At 37.0% G+C, this 23209-nt stretch overlaps 1 protein-coding gene across 1 annotated transcript in view; it reads right to left on the reverse strand.

Moving 5' to 3' along the window:
- LOC127451111 (glutamate receptor ionotropic, NMDA 2C-like) overlaps positions 1 to 23209 on the reverse strand; it is a 118972-nt gene that overhangs the window by 17545 nt on the left and 78218 nt on the right. Inside the window, exons 7-10 of the mRNA XM_051715542.1 lie at positions 8479 to 8647; positions 8120 to 8273; positions 5534 to 5659; positions 5049 to 5278 (exon numbers count right to left, since the gene is read on the reverse strand). Of these exons, the coding sequence (XP_051571502.1) occupies positions 5049 to 5278; positions 5534 to 5659; positions 8120 to 8273; positions 8479 to 8647 (679 nt within the window). The remainder of the gene's footprint in view (positions 1 to 5048; positions 5279 to 5533; positions 5660 to 8119; positions 8274 to 8478; positions 8648 to 23209) is intronic.

The raw sequence follows: 23209 nt of genomic DNA on the forward strand, positions 1-23209 counted from the left end.
TGTTATTTTAAGATGGAGTAATGCCTGTTTCCCGAACCAGCATGTAGATCGCTTGTTATATAGTAGAACTTAAGTGCTTCGTTATGGGAGCTGTCCAGTCCAAAGGTGCTGATTACTTTGGCAAATATGTCCAGAGTTTGTCTTCTCAAAATGAAAATAATGTGGAAATACTGATAAACATTGAAGTTGTTTGTAGCATTGTCAAGGTGCTGAAATATATTACCTAACTATTACAGAATTTAATTAAATAAATAATTATAGCTTTAGTAAGACTGCGTTTCAGATGTATTGATGCTCAATCATAGAGATGAATGAAAGTGATTCAATACATGCATGTAACGTGAATGTATTCTATGTGAATCATAAGCGGCTCTCACGTAGCCTAAATATTTTTGGCTGGAAACTGAACAAATGTTCAGTGGATGTTTAATGTTCTGAACAAGTTCAGGTTTTAAAGAGGTGACTGTTACAATGTTTAACATTATTCCAGATTGTTCTGCACCAAGCAAAGTTTCAGCACTTGATACACGGCAATGTTCTAGTGTGCTGAAGGGCTGCCATGCCTTGTATGTTTACTGTTACTGTAACAAATGTTGCCTACGATGCTTACATAAAATACAGCCTTTTGCAACATGGTGAATGTAAAGTAAATAAGACAGAAATATATTACGATTGTATACAACAAATCCACAAATTAATAATAATAATAATACTGTTTCAAATTATAATGACAAACTGGATAACAATAAATAAATAAAACTATTGTTGGGTTATAATAATAATAAATAAAAACAGAATTCCAAAATGTTATAGAGTGTAGTAGATTTTGCACATCCTGTTCATTAAAAAAAAGAGTGTTTTGTAAAAATTATGTAGATAATATTTTTTTTTTTATCACTGTATTGTGGAAAACTGGAAAACATGCATTCATTGTCTTTAACTAGATTTTTATGTTTCAGTAAACATTTCGAATGTACTTGGGTACAACGGCTGATAATATTAATTTAAAATTCTGATTTAAAATGAGTTTAATGTTATTTTTTAAGCAAAAGCTTTTTATAAATGAGGCCCCGGGTTGGTTGGTTGATTTGGGGCCTCAGAAATCCTAAACCCGCCCCTTCTCACATATGTCTTCTTAAATAATCTGTTTAATAAGAACATATCGTCTTTCTATTGCCATTGTACTTATCAAAGAAGGCTAATATAATGTTATACTGCATTACGTGTCTTGTAAATTTAGACCTATCACGTCGCATGCGCAGACTGCAGAGACTGCCTATTGATTTTTCAACACTTTTTTTATCCTCTAAAATATTTTACTTTATTTATGGCTTTCCAATGATCAAAATATATTAATACAATTTATTAAATGTCCCATTGTCTTTGATAAACTGTGAAAGATGCCAGAAAGATACGTTTAAGTTGCACTTAATGGACTTAAGAGTGGTTCAAAGCTCTCGTTAATTTACAAACTTTTTTACAAACTACTTAAATAACGATGCATTTAGGAAATGCACTTTAGAGATTTAGTACCACTTAAGTGCTGCTAACGTTCTACTTAGTGCTTCGGGAAACCCAGCCAATTAATTTTCTCATCATCTCCTCTTCCTTTCTGACACCCAAGGGCACTCTCGCCTGCACCACGTATTGTGCAGCACCACATTTCTGTCACCGTTATCAGCTCTAGGAGTAAAGAGCAGACCTCTCGATTGGTGAATGTCCCTAAAGCACAGGTTCCACATGTCTCCTTGTTTGGTGCTCCACAATAACAAGGTGAGTTGTATTCAATTAATGTCATTGGCAGGACTATACAGCCTCCACTGTGTTCATTGATCCTGGAAGCTTTCATCTCAACCCACAGTACAAATTTGTGAAAATTAAACATTACAAATGCACATGAATGTACACCTGATGAACAAAACATTGACTGTGTAAAATAAATACACATTAGTTCTGCACAAATCTATTGCAAAAATAAATGTAATTATGTAGTTAATTAGGATGAATATTTAAGAAAATATCTTTAAAAATTTACAAGGAGGTAAATTGCAAATGTTTATAAAGTTACGCACAAATATAATGATGTTATAATGACGAGCAGCACTTAATGGTCACATTTCATCACCTCGCACATGGACAGCAACTCTCTTAAGTAGCACTTAAAACGCATCCTGGTGCACCCAATCAAATTTGCCAGAATATACTAATAGTTTGCAACTGCATTTTGTTCCATGAAAAATAGCTCACATGATAATCATCATATTCCTGTTACAAAATGTTGTTAGAAATTTTTTTTTTATTTAAAATAACAATTGATATGTTTTTGGTGAATTGAAATGGGTCGTGTCGCGCTTCTCACCGAGTCGGTTTGTTCCGCTCAGCAGATAATTGATCCACGTTTTGTCTCTATCAAAGTAGGCTACTTAACATCCAACACACAAACAATAGCCACATATGAGCAGCGATTGGCTAACCGCATCCTCTTTTACCTGAGCCTGTCCTTTTCTTTTTTTTTTTCGAGCTTCTGGTCGATCGTCTGGCATAATCAATGTTGCTGTCTACACGGCTCTTCGCGACAGGTGCCGCGAGAGAAAACAATATTTGATCTTTTTCTGAGCGTCTGCGGCAGTCATTGAAAGGTTTATTATTCACAGCCAGTCATACAACAATTTACTGAGCTCATATCAGATTGCTGAAAACATGGAAGAAAAGATACATGTCATTAAATATGAGTGCACAAGTAGATTTGCCAGGTTAAAATAAACTGCAAAATGAAACCTAATTTTAAAATTAACTGATTTCAATAGGTGACATATCATCAAAGCTAATCATAAACCATACCCAAAAATATTTCACTTAATTCTAATTGTGAAGTGCTGAAATCTGACCGGATAGTGTCGCTCATTCATAGATTTGTGCATAACTTTATAAATAATTTACCTCACCGAGAAAAGTTCAAGTTATTTTCTTAAATAATCAAACTAATTAACTACATAATTAAATACATTGTTTTGTAATTATTTTTGTGTTGGAGGCTACGATCTACTGTTTTTACACAATCTCTGCTTTGTTCATCAATGTTTCATTTATCATCTGTGGGTCGACCATCAGGGTGCAAGCTTCTAGGGTCTGTGAAGACAAAAAAAAAATATATATATAAAGAGGTTTACGTGTTGGCAGGCCTATTTCATGTGCACAAGAGGGCGGTGGAAGCACTAACATAGGGTAAATGTACAAACATTCACTGATTAAGCGGAGATCGGAGCTTTGCGCCCAAACTGATACATCAGTGCATAACAATGTGCATGTGACAGTGCCCTTCGGTGTCGGAGAGGAAGATGAGGAGTTTGTAAAGAGAAGGAATGTGGTAAAACGTGCCAAGATTCCTCTGTAAATACAGTAAAACATCAACATCATTCCTTCTTAATTTAATACAATATCATGCTGCCACTTTTTACCAACTCATGCACAAAGGTAGGCCTATTGTTTATTGATTTAGGCCTAATTAATTTATTAATTCATTCATTATTTTTATTGTAATATATTCTTTTATTTAATCTTCTTGTTTTTGCTCATTTCTTTTCAAATTGAAAAACAAACTATCAAAACCTACACAGCTGTTCTCTCTACCTGTAGTTTTGGTCTTCAGCAGTCAACACCCGATAGCATTTCACCACCTACTGGTGAGAATGAGTAGCATCAGTTGGAGATTGTGCATCGGTACTCTGCTGCTTTTCCTGCAGTTCCCGGATGTGGAAGGTTGAATTTCCAACTGAATTTGAACCACTGAATTTGAGAAAGCGAATTTTGTTAAGCGAAATAGAACAGGCTGAATTTTACCTGTCGAAAAATCTAGATGGTATTTTCTTATATATATATATATATATATATATATATATATATATATATAATTTTATCCCCTTTTTCTCCCAATTTGGAATGCCCAATTCCCACTACTTAGTAGGTCCTCGTGGTGGCGCGTTTAATCACCTCAATCCGGGTGGCGGAGGACAAGTCTCAGTTGCTTCCACTTCTAAAACCATCAATCTGCGCATCTTATCACGTGGCTCACTGTGCATGACACCGTGGAGACTCACACCACATGAAGGCTCATGCTACTCTCCGCGGATCCACAGCCAACTTACCACATGCACCATTGAGAGCGAGAACCACTAATTGCGACCAGGAGGAGGTTACCCCATGTGACTCTAACCTCCCTAGCAACCGGGCCAATTTGGTTGCTTAGGAGACCTGGCTGGAGTCACTCAGCTCGCCCTAGACTCGAACTTGTGACTCCAGGGGTGGTTAGTTGGTGTTTTCAAATTAACTGGATATTTTGGAAATGAACTTTGGAAGGTGAATATTTATTGTTGAATTTTTAATAATGAAATTAGTTGTGAAATGTTTCCAAATGAAATGAAATATTCAATGCTTAAAAATACAACGTTAAAACATTTCATCCTCACAAAATGCAAGCACTGTAAATTCAACGCATTTAAATGCAAGCACTGATAATACAATGCATTTATTTTTCGATTAGTGCAGTTCAACATACTTTTATGCTTCAAAGACTTTAGTCATGAATTTACTTCCATACGCGTGTGTGAGGAGGTCAGGAGATACCTGCATTTGTATAACTTGAGTCTAAAGGAATATAAAGACATCTTTATGGGTCTAAACTTCTGAAGAGAAATAGTCCAGTATCTCATAGCAGTGCACGCACAGTCAAATGAAGGATACTTTGAAAGGTGATGTTTTGACTGTATGCAGATGCTAAGCATTTGTGTCAAACCTAATTATACTTTGTGCTTTAGTGATTAGGTGTGCAGGAACTTGGATTTGATTTTCTCTATTTCCAACTTCAAAATTTAGTAATTCTTAATCACACTTAACTCTCCATCAAACTATATTTCATCAAGAAAGGTCACTTATCAACAGATTTGATAAGGTGCACATGTAGTTCCAACGACTGACAGTTTTAATTAAAAACCATGGCAGTAAAATTTCCATTTGGCTAAGAAAGAAGCTGGCAGTTTTACTGTTCTTACCTTTTTGTCGCTCAGTCCAGAGACAGTGTCGATGTATTGCTCCTGGATCATGAAGGCTGCCAGGTTGGCTGTGTAGCTGGCCAGGAAGATCACAGCAAAGAAGGCCCACACCAGCACCATGATCTTACTGGTGGTGCCTTTGGGGTTTTCAATGGGGACTGAGTTGTTGAAGACAATCCCCCACAGTAACCACACCGACTTTCCGATGGTGAACGTTGGCCCACCTGGATCTAACAATGAGAAAATGATACAACCTCAGGATACTTGAAGACATCAGTTTCATTTTAAAACTATATCTGCTGTATCTACTATCTATCTTGTCTTGTCTGTTCAAAGGAAGAGGAATGAGATATGTATCAACATTTACATTGGTAATAAAATTTTCTGTCAGGCTGGTCATGATTGATTAGCAGGCTTTTAGGTTGGCACTATTTCTGACAACCATCACATTTCCTGGAGTGTTAGCTGAGACAGTGAACACTGACCTTTGGCACTGGTCAGACTACGGTTGTAGCCCACAGGACTGAAGTATTCAAACACAAACACAGTCACTGCCACTACAGTAAGACACATGACGAACATCATCACCCACACCGCTGGGCTGTAGGGCTCTGAAAAAGAGCAGCAAATACACAGATGAAGCAAATTATGTAGTTGTTACTCAAGTAGGATTACAAAACCTTTTTAAATTCTGATTCTTGGAGTAAATAGAGGAAGTAAGATATAAGTTTTCTCATTATACTGTAGCTGCAGCAAAATGAAGCGCAAATTAAATATGCATGATTCATATCGCATTAAACAAGCGAAACACTGATTAAAAACAGTTTCTCCTGCACAGACGAATGAGCCTGCACTGTAAACAATTGCTGCAATTTAAGAATACAAAATACTGTATTAAATAATTAATATAAAAAATCTGTTTATTCTATTTTATTATGGATTCTAGGAGATTGTCAAATCTTTTATTAATTTTTATAGTTAAATTTACAGTAAGATCACAGAAAAATATGCACAAGAATTGATGGAATGGCTAATGGATGGCACCAACACTGGTTTATGCTACTGCAGCATAGTGGTTAAAGAACTGGGCTGGTTACCAAAAAGGTTGCACTTGCACTTGATCAAGACAAATTAACCTTAGGTTACTCCAGGGGGCACTGTCCCTGTAATGAATGTACTGTAAACAATTTGGATAAAAGGATGAGCTACTGTAAATGATAACCTATGCACAGGGTTGGGGAGTAACGGAATAATGTAATGGGATTACGTATTTAAAATACAAAATATAAGTAACTGTAATTTAAATCATTGGTAATTAGTTACATTCAAAAAGTATTTGGATTACTGAAGAGATTACTTTGCATTTTATTGTCATTTGTTTCATTTAATATTTAGTCCTTTCAGATAGAAAACATTTATACATATAAATGATGCGATCCAAAGTGCATTTGAACAGCAGTGAAACACTTTCTTAAGATGTGTTACATTCATACGAGCAGACAGAGAAGTACGTTTGAAGTTTGGAGCAGAAGAAATAGAAATAAACCTTGTGTAAATTGTCAGCTTTACGCTAAGCTAAAATGCTATTTCTAGCCATTTTACATGCACGTTACCAGGCACGATCATATTTTTTTATCAAGAAAATTCACGTTGGATCATAATTTCCTTTTTTCTAGTAAGACCTTTGATAATAGGGCAAAAATCTTATTCTTGATCAATTTTTTTTTTTATTGTTTTCCTGTAAAAATATCTAAAAATCCTTAAAACAAGATCAATTTGATTGATCTTGTTTTAGACACAACACTGCATAAGATATTTAGGTTTTTCAGAGAATGTATTTTTAACATGTGTATTGTGTCTTACTGTACTGGCAGAGTTTTTATAGTCAAAACAAGTGAAAAAATCTACCAGTGCTGAAGAAGTAATCCAAAGTATTTAAAATACGTTACTGACCTTGAGTAATCTAACGAAATACGTTACAAATTATATTTTACAGCATGTAATCTGTAATCTGTAGTGGAATACATTTCAGAAGTAACCCTCCCAACCCTGTCTAAACATTATAATTACTGTAATGGTAAATTGTAATTAAAATAATACGTACAGTATACAAATTACTTTATATTTACAGGAATACTGTTCAAGTTTTACACCTGCTGTATGCATTTACTGTAAAATCTTGACTAATTTTACTGTAGAGACAGCAATACTGTTTAAGGTAAGTGGGTAGTTGACAAACATGTTCATGAGGAAAGGAAAAAGAAGGAAAAGTGTATGTTTTAGGTGTTATTTGGGTGCTTTTTCAAAAAAATGTAAATGACTAAGCGTTTTTGCAGTCCTGTGGTGTGACAAATGAGCTGTTCAAATAGTTCACATAGTCTCTTAATTAATCAGTTAATAAAAATGGCATGTATACTAAATATAAAAACTGTACTATAGTTATAACTGTATATATAACTGTACTATACTATAAAAAAAGGCTGAAGTATGTAACTTTTTCTGTGTTAAAATACTTTCTCATATCCCAGCTTAATTATCAAAAAAAAAAAAAAAAAACATTATTATGTAAGCCATTTATAGGTTAATTTTCTCAGAAACTGTATACACTGTGTTTCTGTTGTGCAATGAATATTGCCCTATTTTGAGAGACCTTCTTAGACCCGCCCCAACTTTACTCTGTCTGACTTGTTTGAACAACTGCAGATGGGGTGCATATTCAGAAAGCAGAAAGCAAAGTTTATTTTGCAATTCTGTTTGGTGGCTCTAGTGTCGCAAAAATGACATACTTCAGCTTTAAGCTGTGTTATTCTATGACCTGCAGGTTTAATCTCTCTCGTGTCTCATTGAAGTGGTTATGACCGCTCTGAGAAACAACTATGTCAGAGTTTGCATGTATTTATATGACACATTTATTCATTAATGAACTATGGGCCATGATATGAATACACACATAAATCAATAAAAACTGTAGTGCAATATATAAATATATGATTGTATTGGCACAGCCCGGTTTTACAGTAATTTTATTGTGCAAAGTAGGACATTGTATTGTATTAGCTGAAAGTTCTTACCCAGGAAGGCTGAAGGAGAAACAGTTCCATTGCTCCGGGCCACCATCACACTGATGCCAGTCTCCACAAAAGGCACAGAGAAGTCAATGATCTCAGAACGCTCCTCATTTATGGTCAAAGAGCCAATGGCCATGTCTGCTCGCTTATAAAATACCTGAGAAGAAAAGAGCAACAAATGACAAAAAATATTGTCTAAGTTTGTTATGCAAGAGAGCCTAATTGTGAAATATCTAGATGTCTGTATTATATTATATATATATTTTTAAATATAAATAACATGCACTAATGACTTGTTTATAATAAACCAGAAAAATGTACAAGGTCAATTTGGATTTTATGTTGATGAAATGTTTTCTCACCTCTCCAATCATACCGTTCCAGATCCCACGCACGAGTTTGCCATGTTTGCCGTTAGTGACCAGATAAAGATCGTAGGAGAACTTGATGTTACGAGACAGCTTTTTCAAAATGTCGATGCAGAAGCCTTTGCAGCATAGTTTGGTGTAAGGTTCAGTGTGTCCGACAATCCTGTTGAAACAGAATGGAGAAGTCTTTGCTAAATTGCTGATAAAAACACTAAAATCATACACCATTCAAATTATATAGCTGTAAAACTCACCAAAAGTAATACAAGGCATCTTAATAATTACCAACAAAAACAACAAGAGAGCAACACTGGGATACTTGATCAACAAGCAAAGAGTTATCTCATCTGAACGGGTTCATATTATTACAGCATTTCTGTCTTAGGCTCGGTGTGGGCTAGTGGTTTAATAACTGGGGTGTTAACAGAAACATTAAACTAAAACTGTAGGTTCTATCTCCATTAGCGGCAATCCATAAACAATAGCAGTAAAATTAGCAGTACAAACATGACCAATCTGCAGTAAAGATAAAGGACATTGTTGTTTCACAATACCTATTTTATTGATTAAGTAGCAGGATAGTGTTGACAACATTTTCCCTTGACAATATTTCAGCAGTCAAGTTGTATGCCAGGTAATGTCTGTCAGCTTTTTAGTATCAAATGACTAGCGATGTCCAATTCCCGAATGAACCAATTCTTTTTCATCAGATCTTATTTCAGTTAATCTGTCGAATAATTTGGTGCATGAGTGAGCTGTCTAATTGAATCAAAGTGTACCCATTCAGTCTGAGTCATCCGTACACATCTGAGGGGACAGCTTACTCATTCACCAAGTAATTTGACCAATTCATTGAAAAGATACAACTCAAAGGATTCATTCAGGAATCTGACATCTCTAGTTCTGATTCTAAACATTCATAAGTGGAATATTTACAACAATCCATTGAAATCAAGCTTGCAAATGCATCTTGTCATGTTCAAGAGCTGAAGAAGACCCTTATATAGAATTAAGTTCAACACCTGTGTGTCTTGTTTCTGAATGACTGTAATACACTCAAAGGCATAGTCCATCCAAAAGAGTAGGAAAACAGTACAAAAAAGCACCATGACATAACCATGTTTTGTTTTTTGTATAACATGTATGACATGTTATTGACATGTTAATGGTAGTACAATGGTATTCTTTGAAGTACTGTACCTTGGAATACCATATAAATAAATACTATGGTACCTGAATATGCTAATCATTGTATATGATATCAGATATTGATATATCAAGAATATATCAGAGTACCATGGTATTCTCATCTGATACCATTGTGAAAACATCTTTTATAGATGTCTTTGGTAGTATGCATCTTGTCTTTTATTTACCACTCACTTTCTCTCATTAACATACACACAGTAGTGATATTATTCCCTACAAGCAACTTCAGCCCTTCGCTGTCATTAGTAAGGAAGAGCTAACAAAACTTACTAAAACATCAAAAGCAACAACATGTATGATAGACTCAATACCTTCTAAACTCCTGAAAGAGGTGTTTCCTGTAATCTCAGAAGCTAATCTTAATATTATTAACTCCTCTCTCATCTTTAGGGCATGTCCCAAGAAACTTTAAGCTGGCAGTTATCAAACCCCTTATCAAGAAACCAAAGGTTGATCCTGGAGAGTTGACTAATTATAGACCGATCTCAAATGTCCCATTTATGTAAAAAAAAAAATACTAGAAAAAGGAGTGTCCTCCCAACTATGTTCATGTTTCTCAGAAATATTGCTAAGTTATGACACATGCTCTCTGTTTCTAATGCCGAAAAACTAATTCATGCATTACTGGGAGGATGTCCTGCAGGTTCAATAAATAAACTTCAATTGGTTCAAAATGCAGCAGCAAGAGTGCTTACTGGAACCAAGTAATATAAACATATCAGCACCATTTTATCGTTGCTACATTGGCTACCTGTTAAATTTCGTAATAATTTTAAAATGCTGTTAATTACTTATAAAGCTTTGAATGGTCTAGCTCCACAGTATTTAAGTGACCTTCTATCATGCTATAATCCATCACGTTCCCTACAATTGCAAAATTCTGGCCTGTTAATAATACCTAGAATAATAAATTCCACTAAAGGAGGTAGATTATTTTCTTATTTGGTTCCTAAACTATAGAATAGTCTTCCTAGCATTGTTCGGTACTCAGACACACTCTCTCAATTTAAGTCTAGACTAAAGACTCATCTCTTCAGCTAAGCATATATCTAATTTATTCCTCAACTCAGGTCTGGCAGAACCGGAAACACTTTTCATATTCTATAAGTCTAAAATAAAGTGAATGGCATCAATGCTCCTACTGTATTATTCTATTTGTTTCCTGGTCTCAACCTCAAAATACATATTCTGAGGTTACTAGATCTTGCCAGATCCAGCTCAGGTCCTGCCTGATTTCCAACTCCCACTGCAACGTGTTGCTGATGACTAACTGCAGCCTGTGCCAGCCAGAAAGTCTACAATGATGGGCTTCACAGAGGATGAACTACTCCCAAATCCAACCGTAAAACATCATACTTCACTAGCCACTGCCTGAACCTTGGACTAAGGATGGACTTGAACATTGCCACAAGCTTCCAGTCAGATTGCATTGCCACTTACTGACCTCTGCCTGCATCATTTTGGTCATAGGATGGACTACACTCTCTTAAAATGGAACACATAGACAATAAATAAATTGCCAACTAAAGCCTTCATCAACCAAATAACAAAAGATAATCTGTGCGCTCTTCCGCAGTTAATTCAGGATGGACTTCAAAGACTTTGTCATTAATCTTACAGTTCATACAATGATGAATTTTAGACATTACAAACATTACAGCTTCATTTTCTGTTACAGCATAATTTTCTATACAAAAAATTACATGACTACACACACACACACACACACACACACACACTCAGAAACAGCAACTGGCAATAGGGTTTGTCTATTGTACTTAATTTGAAGATTATTTTTTATCAACTTACAGCTATTTTATTATTATTTCATATTCATAAACATATGAAGTAGCTACTTTCTCGAAATGATACCTTTCATCTTGGCTAATATTTCTGTAAAGTAGTCGGTAATAGCTTAGCTAGCTACTCACCCAGCACTGCCTGCAATCTGTAGCTATGCATACCAGTTTAGCCTTTTGTTAAATTTAGGATTTTGTGCAGCGAGAACTAGAGTTGGGATAATCGAGTTTGGACTTGGACTCGAGTCCGTGTCATGAGTCCAATCTTAATGGACTTGGACTTGTCACAGACTCGGATGCATTTTTACCAAGACTTGACTCGGACACGAGCCTTTGGGATTCAGGATTTTTTCCCTAGTCCAGCCGATTCCATGACATTTGTGATGCAATGAAATAAATAAATAAATATGTAACAAAACTGAAATTAACGAACACATCTCTGTCTGCATGCAGCTTTATTAGCCCCTAATGTCATAGACATAGCCAGAGTTGTTTTTCTGTGTTTAAGCAAACACACGCACACACACATACATTACGTGCACAGGCACACTCATCAGTCAACCAATACGCTTGAATGTTACTACAGAGACTACTGTATAACATCGACTACCAAGGTGGCTGGCACGACGAAAACATAAAGAAGGGTATGTATCCAATGTAATAGAAACTAAACAAGGCAGTTTCACATGACACGGGACCTGACAACTGGTAAAATTACATGTGCCGTTTGTGCAGCCAAGATGATGCTCGTATTGCGGTTTCATCGTGGTTAAAAACTTAAAATCAAGAACTTAATTGAGTCAAGTCACCCACATCATGTCTCTCACAGTTTACTAAAAACAGCACATCGAAATAAAAATACATAAATATAGTATTAATATTGGATATTAAGTCTTTTTAGGCGTAATGTACACATGTAGGCTTCTGTAGTCTCTTGTGGTCCACACGGTGTTGTCAGCTTGAACTGGTCCATAATAGCATGATGAATTAACTGTGTAACTTTTTAAATAGTCGAGGAAAAAAGCATTATTGCTAAAGCAGACAGCAATTCTAAATAGATAAACTGCACCTATTTATTATTGATTAACTATTTTCAAAGCATTGACGAGCTGCTTAAAATACATTCTTTTACAGCATTTGTCCACCATTCACAACATTCAACCATATTTTGGGCAGTGAAATGTTTTGTTTATAATTTAATTATAGACTATAAAATAAATGTATTATTCGATGAGTTTGTGTATGAAGCTAAACTTCATGTTACGAGATGAATTTAGTTGGTTATGACATTTTTATTTTTATTTTATTTTATTTTTATTGTAAACCACCAGGTAACTTATTCATGTCTTTTTTTAGCCTACATCTCTGACACTTTTGAGGGACAATTCTGTTAAATGTATGACTCAAAATTATTATTCTCCATGTTTTTGCAGTTAAAGAATAGCTCAATGAAAGTTTCTTTGGTTGGTATTTAAAGATTTCAGACTGATTGCAGACCAACAGGGCTGCCACTCAAGCAAATATAATAATTATTTTTTTTTTTATCTTCTGTGGCAGCTGCTGTGAGATGCATACGGACACATCAGGGATTTAGGTATATGAGCAGCACGCTGCCCTGCATTGTGTGGTTTTCCACAAATGAACTAGAAAATCATGTCCGTGACAACATGGCCGTCAGTGGGCTTTTCCAGTGTTTTTGGAAGTAGCATTTGCAGTCAAATCATGAGACGTAACTTCTCAGCTAGTGCTAATTACTACTGTGTTGACTCATTTGTACAGTATGTATTTTCTCAAATCAGTCGGCAGATAGAGAAAAAAGATTCAGAAAGAAATCTCAGTATAGACTATTATTTCTTTAGATAGGGATAATTAAAAAAAAAACGAAATTAAATTGAATTGACAAATTGAAAATGAAGTAGAAATAAGAACGAAATAAAAATTTGAAACAGTAACCTTGGTTGTAATGACTAACGCAACTTTCACTTTTTTTAGTCAATGTTTGAGTGAAGGGAAAAAGCAACAAATAATTGAAATGTCAACAGAATGCAACAAGAAGTGTGACAGTTTTGTCTTCATAAACCTAAAGCATATGCTTTCATTCTGAAACCATGAAGTTTGTTCAGCAGGATACTAATTATAAAATATATTTATGAAAGGCAACAGAGGTGTTTTTGTTACATTTATATTGACAAACCTTTTTTTTAAGATTAAAATTGTTATTGATTCATAGAAATGACAAAGAAAAACAAAACATATTTACAGTAAATCAACATTTAACTCCCATTACAACCCCACCCTGACCACCAATGAACATCCCCGTGGTCTCATATAAGTACACACACACAAAATAAATCGATGACCGCCCCATCGCCCAAAACACAGAGTCTGGGGCAAAATGAAACCCGAGTGCCCAACACGTCACACACAAAACTCTGAACCTTCAACTAAAATTCTTGGATCTCAGCACACCACCAAAAAACATGGGCCATGTCTCCATCCTCTGATTGGCATCGCCAGCAGGTGGGTGTGTCTTTAAGACCAAGCCTATACAATCTAGAGGGGGTCCAATAGAATCTATGTAAAATCTTGAATTGCATAAGGCGCATCCTTGCATCTCTATATACAGACTTGATGTTTTTTAGAATCCTAGCCCACACTCCCTCCTCCAATACCAAGTTAAAATCTTTCTCCCATCATCTCTTAATAGAAGTTAAAGCTCCGTCCCCCAGACTCTGAATTAGCAGGGAGTAATACACTGATGCCTTATGAACTTTTCCAAAAGCAGTAATCACCACTCCCAGAGTGTCTGCCGTTTTAAGGGGTGTATGCTACTCCCAAAAATAGTACAGAGCAGGTGGCGCAGCTGTAAATACAAGTTTAAAAAAAACTGAGAACTGGGAATCCCAAAATGTTGAACCAAATTTTCAAAGGATCTCAACACTCCACTCTCATATAGGTCACCGAGTGTAGCAACCCCCCTCACAATCCACTCTGACCAGCAGAAAGGGGACTTATTAATACATAATTTTGGGTTCAGCCATATGCTCGAGGCAACATATAAATGTCCGAATTAAACACTCTGGACACTTTTGTCTATACCGAGTGGTTAGTCTGATAGAAAGGCTTTGCAATTGCGAAATAGGGGCAAGAACTTCCTGTTCAATACAAAACCAGGGAGGGGCTCTCTCAGTTGGAAGCGACCAATGAGCCAAATGTCTGAGACCAAATGCTTAATAATAAAACAAAATCTTGGGTAGGCCTAGCCCACCTTTGCCACCTTTGTTACATGAAATGTAATCTGGGATGCTTACCATTCCAAATGAAGGACTTTGCTATGCTTTCAGATAGCTTGAAATAAGAGAAGGGGACATCTACAAGAAGAGATTGTAGCAGGTTGTTGAATTTTGGAGTACAATTCATTTTAATAACATTAACCTTCCCAATCATAGATAAATGTAATGAAGCCCACCTGCCCACATCACTCGAAAACCTTTTTAATTAAGGGGTCAAAATTAACTCTGACTAAATCACACAAATTTGCTGGGAATAAAATGCCCAAATATTTAATGCCCTGTTTGGGCCACTGGAAGACACCCAGCTGAAAAGCCGTTGCTGGGCAGTACGCTGTCAGAGCCAAAGCTTCGGACTTAGACCAATTGATTCTGTATCCTGAGAACTTAGAAAAGGAATTAATAATTCTGTGGAGGCAAGGCATAGATCTAATGGGGTCAGAGATGAATAATAAAATATCATCTGCATAAAGCAAAAGCTTATGTGCAATACCTCCCACCACCACCCCTGGAAAATCATCTTTCTTAACTTTCTTCCTTTCTTATCACAGCTGCTAATGGTTCCAGGGCAAGACAGAACAATAATGGTGAAAGAGGGCAACACTGCCAGGTGCCCCTATCCAGAATAAAATAATCTGAAATTAATCTATTTTTTGTACTGCCACTACTGGGTGTCTATAAAGTAAATTCATCCAATAAAAGTATTCCCAAACCCATATATTTCCAAAATCGTAAAAAGATAATCCCATTCTAACATATCAAATGTCTTTTCGGCATCAAGTGAGATGGCAGCGACCGGAGTCTGATCATTCACCACTGACCACATAATATTGATGAAACGCCTAATGTTGTCAGAAGAACAGCGGCCCCGAATAAACCCCACCTGATCTATATGTATAAGAGGTGCCATAACTTTACTTAATCGGTTAGCCAAAAGTTTTGACAATATTTTTAGGTCTAGCTGGATCAGGGAAATTTGACGGTATTTCTTACACACGCTTGGATCTTTGTCCTTTTTAAGAATCAGACTGATTCGAGCTTGTCATGGTTGGTGGAAGCTTTCCATTCTTTAATGATTCCGTATAAACTTATAACAAAAGTGGAGCCAGTTCTGTAGCATAAGATCTAAAAAATTCAGCGGCAAAGCCATCTGGCCCCGGAGCCTTGCCTGTAGTCAAGGCCTTAATTACCTCTCCAAGCTCCTCCAGTTATCTCAGAATCAAATGAATTTTAATGCTCAGTCATCAGTTTAGGAAGTTCTAATGGTTCCACAAAATTTCTAATATCTTCATCAGTATCTTCGTGCTCTAATATCTTCATCAGTAGAGGAAGATGTAGAGCTATAGAGATCACATTTTTTTTAAAGTATTATTAATATCAATGGCCAAGCTATAACTTTCACCACCAGCAGATTTCACTGAGGGAATGGTAGAAAAAGACTCTCTCTGCTTTATATATCTAGCCAAAAGCTTCCCTGCTTTGTCCCCCGACTCAAAGTATGACTGTCTTGCCCTGAATAGCCAAAACTCCACCTTCCGTGACAAAATAATATTTCAATCAGGTCAATTCTCTGAGACCATCAGACGACATTTGGCACTTCAGCTCTGCCTTGGCACTTTTAATATTCCCTTCCAACTCCACAAGTTCTCATGCTTTGGATTTTTTGATGAATGAGGCGTACTGTATTATCCGTCCCCTAAGAACCGCCTTAAGTGCCTCCCAAGTTACGGCCACAGAGGATACTGAGGACCAGTTGGTCTCCATATAGACATTGATTTCAGCCTTTAACATTTGTTAGAATTCAGGATTTTGCAAAAGGGATACATTAAAGTGCCAACTATATGATTTCCTTTTCTCCATATGTGGCAGCACCTATATCAGCACATATATATATATATATATATATATATATATATATATATATATATATATATCTATTCTAGAATAAATATTATGGACTGATGAGAAAAATGTATAGTCCTTACCAGATGGGTTCAAAAGTCTCCAAATATCTGTAAGACCAAGATTTTTACACATCCTGTGAAGCGTCACTGTTGCTCTAGGGGGCTTACACACTTTTACTTCACTATGATCAAGGACCTATTCCATCAAAAGATTAAAGTCTCCTCCCAATATTATATCATGAGGGGTGCCGGCAGCTTGCAACATCCCTTCAAGATCTATAAAAAATCCCTGATCATCAGCGTTAGGTGCATAAATATTATCCAAAATCAACCTTTGCCCCTGAATTTCAGCTAAAACAATGATGTCTCTTCCTAATTGAGCTTTAATCTGTTTGAGACATTTGAATTGTAGATGCTTACTTACCAATGTAATGACTCCCCTGCTCTTACTTGTGCCAGCACTAAAGAAAACATGTCCACCGACATTTTTCCTCAAAAAAGAAAAACGTGCGCATTAACCCCGCGCATGACAGCGCCAACTGGCGTCTATCCCTCCAAACTCAAACAGTCCATGTACGCCTACGAGAGCCCCCACAACAACTTTGCCGTCGGCTTGCTCAAGTCCGGTGTTTCTATACAAATTTTGTGAGACAGAATTACACAACAGAAAATAATCTATAAAACAAACTCCAGCCAATAGGAGGCATAAGCACAAAGAGCATGTAGATTTAACCACATAACTGTCCTGAAGATGTGTTTCTCCACAAAACAAGCTCCAGGCACTAGTGGAACCAGCACAAAAAAAAAGAACAAAAAAGGCCGTTCAGTTTCCTCGAGCAATCAAACGAATGTTCAGTGAGCCGGCTGTTACATGAGTGTGACAAATGACCTAATCACTCCAATGCAAGAAATTTTCCACCAAAAAAAAAAAAAAACTCCAGCCAATTGGAGGCATAAGCACAAAGAACATTCAGATTCATCCACAAACTGTCTATTCCACAAAACAAACTCCAGCCGCTAGGTGGAACCAGCACAAAAAGAAAAAAAAAGGCACTCAGTTTCCTCAGACAGTCAAGTGAATATTCAGTGAGTCAGGCCCACTCGGCTGCAACATGACCACCACAAAATAGCTTACTCACTCCATTGACTTGATAAAGGACAATGCTTGCTGTGGGCATGTAAATATTTTGCAGCCATCCTTAGTATCTATTCTCAATTTGGCCAGGAACATCAGTGCAAATGCGACCTTCCATTGATGTTAGAGTTTCTTGCATTCCTTGAATCGATCACGTTTCTCTCTAGTTGAATTCGTAAAGTCTGGGAACAAGAACATGCTGTGGTTCTTCTAAGAAATCCTTCCTTTACCCCTCACCTCACATAACACAAGATCTTTATCGGATGATCTCAGATATTTGGCCAGAACTAATCGGGGCCTGTCTCCCTCCGTGGATCTCCAAGCCGGAACTCTATGAACTCGCTCGATTTCCAGCTTATGGCCTGTTATGTCGAGCAGACTCGGGAAGAGCCCGTCAAGGAATTTCACCATATCTCGGCCTTCTTCATCCTCGGTAATTCCAACAATTCGGATGTTGTTTTGCCAGTTACGATTCTCCAAGTCTTCCAACTTTTCCCAGACATGCTCCAAGTCTGCCTTGGTCGCTAGCAGGTTAGCAGCTAATTCCCTCTCCGATGACTCCAGATAACTGATCCGTTTCTCAACATCCGCCACTCTTGTAACCATCTCAGTGAATTTCATCTCCATGGCAGTGATCGATCGACATATTACAGCAAGATCCTTCAAGTTAGCAACGACCTTCGTCAGCATTGCCGACACGTTCATCAATTGATTCCGAATTTCCTTTACTTCACCACCAAATTGACTCCCGGGCTTTCGGCCTGCTGCTCAGGGGCTTCATCGTAAGTGTCTTTTAATATCTCAAGAGCCCGAGCATTTTAATTCTTTGACATATTGTCTTCCTAGAACAGTTAAGAATCAGGGTGTATCAAATCTCACCGGTTTATGACACAAAAAGTATTAAAACTAGCAAAGTGCGTAGAGCTCGCCGTTTACACGTCCGAATCTCGCATGGTGCCGCGACACTTGACAACCCTTTTTTCTTAGTTGTGAAATTTAAAATAAGCTTAAAATATTAATTTTGAGTTTACGGTTAAAATTTTATTCAGATTCATGAACAGATTCATTCGGACTCTTGACTCGACTCAGACTCGGCCTGTGATGGACTCGGTCTTGAGTCCAACTCAGCCCCTTTTGGATGCGGACTCAACTCGGACTCGATTGTTTAAAGACTCGGACTTGACTCGGACTCAACTAAGGTGGCCTTGAGCCCAGCACTACCGAGAAGTTTCAAACAGGTCAACCATAACACAAGAACAAGATAAATCATTTGATTCCTGCATGCCACTAGTTACTCATGCTAGTTTTTTAAATTCTGTTCAGTACCAATCCATTTTCCACCATCAAGAAATAAATATAAATGAGTCCATTTTTGTGTAAATGTATGACATTTACACAAAAATGAGAAAATATCTCAGCAGTGGTTGTGCCTCATTAACATTACATTGTTTCCCCACTCTTGGCCTGTTTCCTCTTTTTGTTGATTATGAATGTCAAGTCGAACTCGCATCCAATCATGAGTGATTAACGAGAGCTCCAATAAATCCATTCACACTGTCTAATGGCAGTGATGGAGGCTGTCTGTGCTTTTCTATAGCCAGTCAGAGAATAGCACTGCATTCTGAATTTGTTATACAGAGTATTTATGGTGATGGGCTAGGTTTGGCTGGCCAATTTTAAATAAGCTTCACCCATACATGTATTAGAGCTTTTTTTACATCGAATAAATGTAAACAAGTTGCATTGTAAATCCACCATGCTCAAAAATCTGAGACACGTGCTTCTGAATACGAGCAAATGCAAAGATTGATGGCAAGACGTGAGAGGATGAGTGACGTCAGCAGTGAGTGGGCGGGTGGGTAGTGGCCGTCACGGCAGGTCCTTGTGTTTAGTCGCAGCTGTGACAGATGGAAGGACAGCCAGGCCGGGCCAAAACAAATCCAACTCAAATTAATCACAAACAAATAAAGGTGGGAGAGAAACAGCGTGCTGGATCACTGGATTTGGCCAGAGAAGGGCTTTAGCTCACACTGGATAAGAGTTGTTACAGTATAGAGTCTGTACACATACTGACATCAAGATGAACCTCATGCTCAAACTTAGGGCTCATGTTACAGAATGGGTTATTTGCTCAGTTATTTATATGTAAATAGAATTGTCATACTATAGCTATAGTCTGTTGGTCTGTCTGCATATCTTATACTTCCATATCCTCACTCTGTCTCTATTTTCCCTGGTTACTTTGTGTTCTCTCAGCCTTGTGGCATTGGCTACTTTACTTCTAAGTAATTTAGAAAAACTTTGGAGCTGTGGCCTAACAGTTAGTACATGGGTGACTGTGATTTCACCAAGACGTGCCTTAGAAGCAACAGTAATATCCCTGTATGATACGTTGAAGCCATATGGCAACTATTTATTTTCTTTCACTTTCTCACCTTTCAGAAAAAGCTAAAACATAATGCGTAGTTGAAAATAAAAGGGCAGTCTTTAATGTAACCAATAATATGCTGTTTTAAAGAAACATGACATTTGTTTTAGTCTCTAAGACTGTTTTTCTTGGAGTCACCTTTATAGGGGAGACATCTGCGGCATGCTCCACAAATTGCTCTTTTAAACAAATTTCTGTATGTATCTTCTACATTATGTTTTTGTTTCTGCATCTTTGATATGTTAGTTACATGTTGATGTTAACTGATCAACTTTAACATGTTTTTACAGGAAATTGAGAATATGAATGTTGTCATATGGTAATGCTGCATCTCAATGAAAGAATTGCTATGTTGCCACATGGAAACTACTACAATGTAATTGCACAAATGTATTTTCTCACTGGGAATTTTTTAAGATGATGTCATCTATTATATTATTGCATTTATACATTTATTTAGAAAGATTATTTATTTACCATAATTGCATTCATACATAACATCATGAATTGTATTTCTATCAGGAAGACTTGCAGACTTGAGTGAAATTCAAGATGACATTTATTTGATGAATATAAAACAGAAAATGGCGTCTCTCTTTGGCATAAGCCCCGTCTGGTGGTCCGAAGAAGTTGTACTCGGAACTGTCATATCCTGCCGGAGATAGGAGGCAGGGGTGAGGAGCCTACCCCTGTGCAGGACGGGACTTGACTGGTGGTGGTGGGGTGGTGGTGGAGTTTGCTGTGTTAGCACAACTGAAACAGCAATGTGATAGAATGTGAGCAGACTTATAAAGCAATGGCTTACATGTGATTGGCTAGGAGTTACCTAGTTAATGGTGCGATGATGTACAGCTGTTAGTCTTCCCACTAGAACTACGCTGCGCTTACATTTCTTCTTTACAGATGAAAATAAACACAGCAATGCTTTATGGAAAGGGCAAGATGAGTCCACAGTTAGTTCTGATTGACAACAGAGAGGATAAACTTGGCTTAAGTGACAGAAAATCAGGTGGTACACTGTAAAAAAAGAATTGTTGAGGCAAAATTATGCAGTAAGATTTTTGATTTCTCTCAACAACTGTCTTAATAATTGTCCTCAGTAACATTGCCTTAGTTTAGTCAATGTGAATTTGTTTGTTCATTAAATGCAAAAATTCTTGTTGAGTGAACTACTAATTTCAAGGTCAGCCAACTATCATTTTGCAATAAGAGAACTTTCATTTAGTCACCATTTAAATTCCTTTATATGAAGTTAACTGCAATCTTTTTCTTAGAAGAGAGGTACAGTGCATTCAGAAAGTATTCAGACCCCTTCATTTTTTCACATTTTGTTATGTTGCAGCTTTACGCTAAAATGCTTTAAATTATAATTTTTTTTTCACATCAATCTAAACTCCATACCCCATAATGGCAAAGCAAAAACCAGATTTTTGATAACCTTGCAAATTTATTAAAAAGAAAAAACTGAAATATCACATTGACATAAGTATTCAGACCCTTTGCTATGACACTTAAAATTTAGTTCAGGTGCATCCCATTTCTCTGGATCATCTTTGAGATGTTTCTACACTTTGATTGGAGTCCACCTGTGGCAAATTCAATTGATTGGACATGAATTGGAAAGGCACACACCTGTCTATATAAGGTCTCGTGCCTGAAAATGTATATCAGAGCAAAAACCAAGCCATGAGGTCAAAGGAATTGCCTGCAGAGCTCAGAGACAGGATTGTGTTGAGGCACAGATCTGGGGAAGGCTACGGTTTTGTTTTTTTTTTGTTTTTTTGGCCGCATTGAAGGTTCCCAAGAACACAGTAGCTTCCATAATTCTTAAATGGAAGAAGTTTGGAACAACCAGGACTCTACCTAGAGCTGGCCACCCAGCCAAACTGAGCAATCAGGGGAGAAGGGCCTTGGTAAGAGAGATGACCAAGAACACGATGGTCACTCCGGTTGAGCTCCATTTGAATACTTTCTGAATGCACAGAATGTCTTGCAAGATAATGCAGTACATACAATTTCTTAACATAGACAAACAATAGACCTCATAAATGAAGTCAATAAACAGCAAACAATAAGCCTATAACACTAACTGCATAATTTATTCATGTTACAGTGCAGGCTAGGATCTCACAATTGGGGGAATATTGTTGGTCTAACATGTGTTTTATGTAGATGCAAAGTAACTGACATTTCATAGTATCTGTGACTTAAAAACCCCTATAAGCTGGATAAAATGCAATTTCATTTTTTATAGTGTACATAAAGATGGTCAGAATGTGAAAACGTAATCAAGAAGCAGAAAGGGAAGGAGCAAGAACAGAATGGATATGGTGTGATGGTGCTGCAGAATGGCATTTGCTCTCTAACCTTCCCTGTAACCTCTTGACTAATGGTGTGTACCATAAAGGGGATTAGAGGCAATGAGTCACACTAAACACCACTCCAACCCACCCACATACTAGCATTACCACAAACCACACCACAACAACAGAAGTCCAGTTATGTGTTTGCCATACACAGAGACCATACACAAACAGCCCACTCTCTTCCTCCTGTGTCACAACAGCTGGCGGGATTCATCCATGAGGTTAACCCCAGCTTCATGCTCTGCATATTCACACACATTAGGTTGTGTTGCTTTTCTAATCCACGTTTAATTGTTGTATGTTTTTTTATTTAGGTGTCTCCTGGAGCCCAGCAGATTCATTGATTTAGCCTTAAAGTAATGAGTAGAATGTCCTGAGGGAACAATTCTTAAATAATATGTTAATGAGCCTATAATATAATGGTGTGTATTGGAGAGGGAAGGCGAACCCTGAGAGGTTTGAAATGTTGTGCTGACTGTAGAGAGTCTAGCATGGCTTTAATTAATCTACTAATTACTGCTCAGCTCTCATGAGGTGCAGTTTTAGCCATGAGAGGATACACTTATCTTTATCCAGAGCTGAACGCAAGCTTCT

This window comes from Myxocyprinus asiaticus, chromosome 14 (genome assembly GCF_019703515.2).
Source record: "Myxocyprinus asiaticus isolate MX2 ecotype Aquarium Trade chromosome 14, UBuf_Myxa_2, whole genome shotgun sequence".
In the NCBI taxonomy this organism is placed as follows: Eukaryota; Metazoa; Chordata; class Actinopteri; order Cypriniformes; family Catostomidae; genus Myxocyprinus; species Myxocyprinus asiaticus.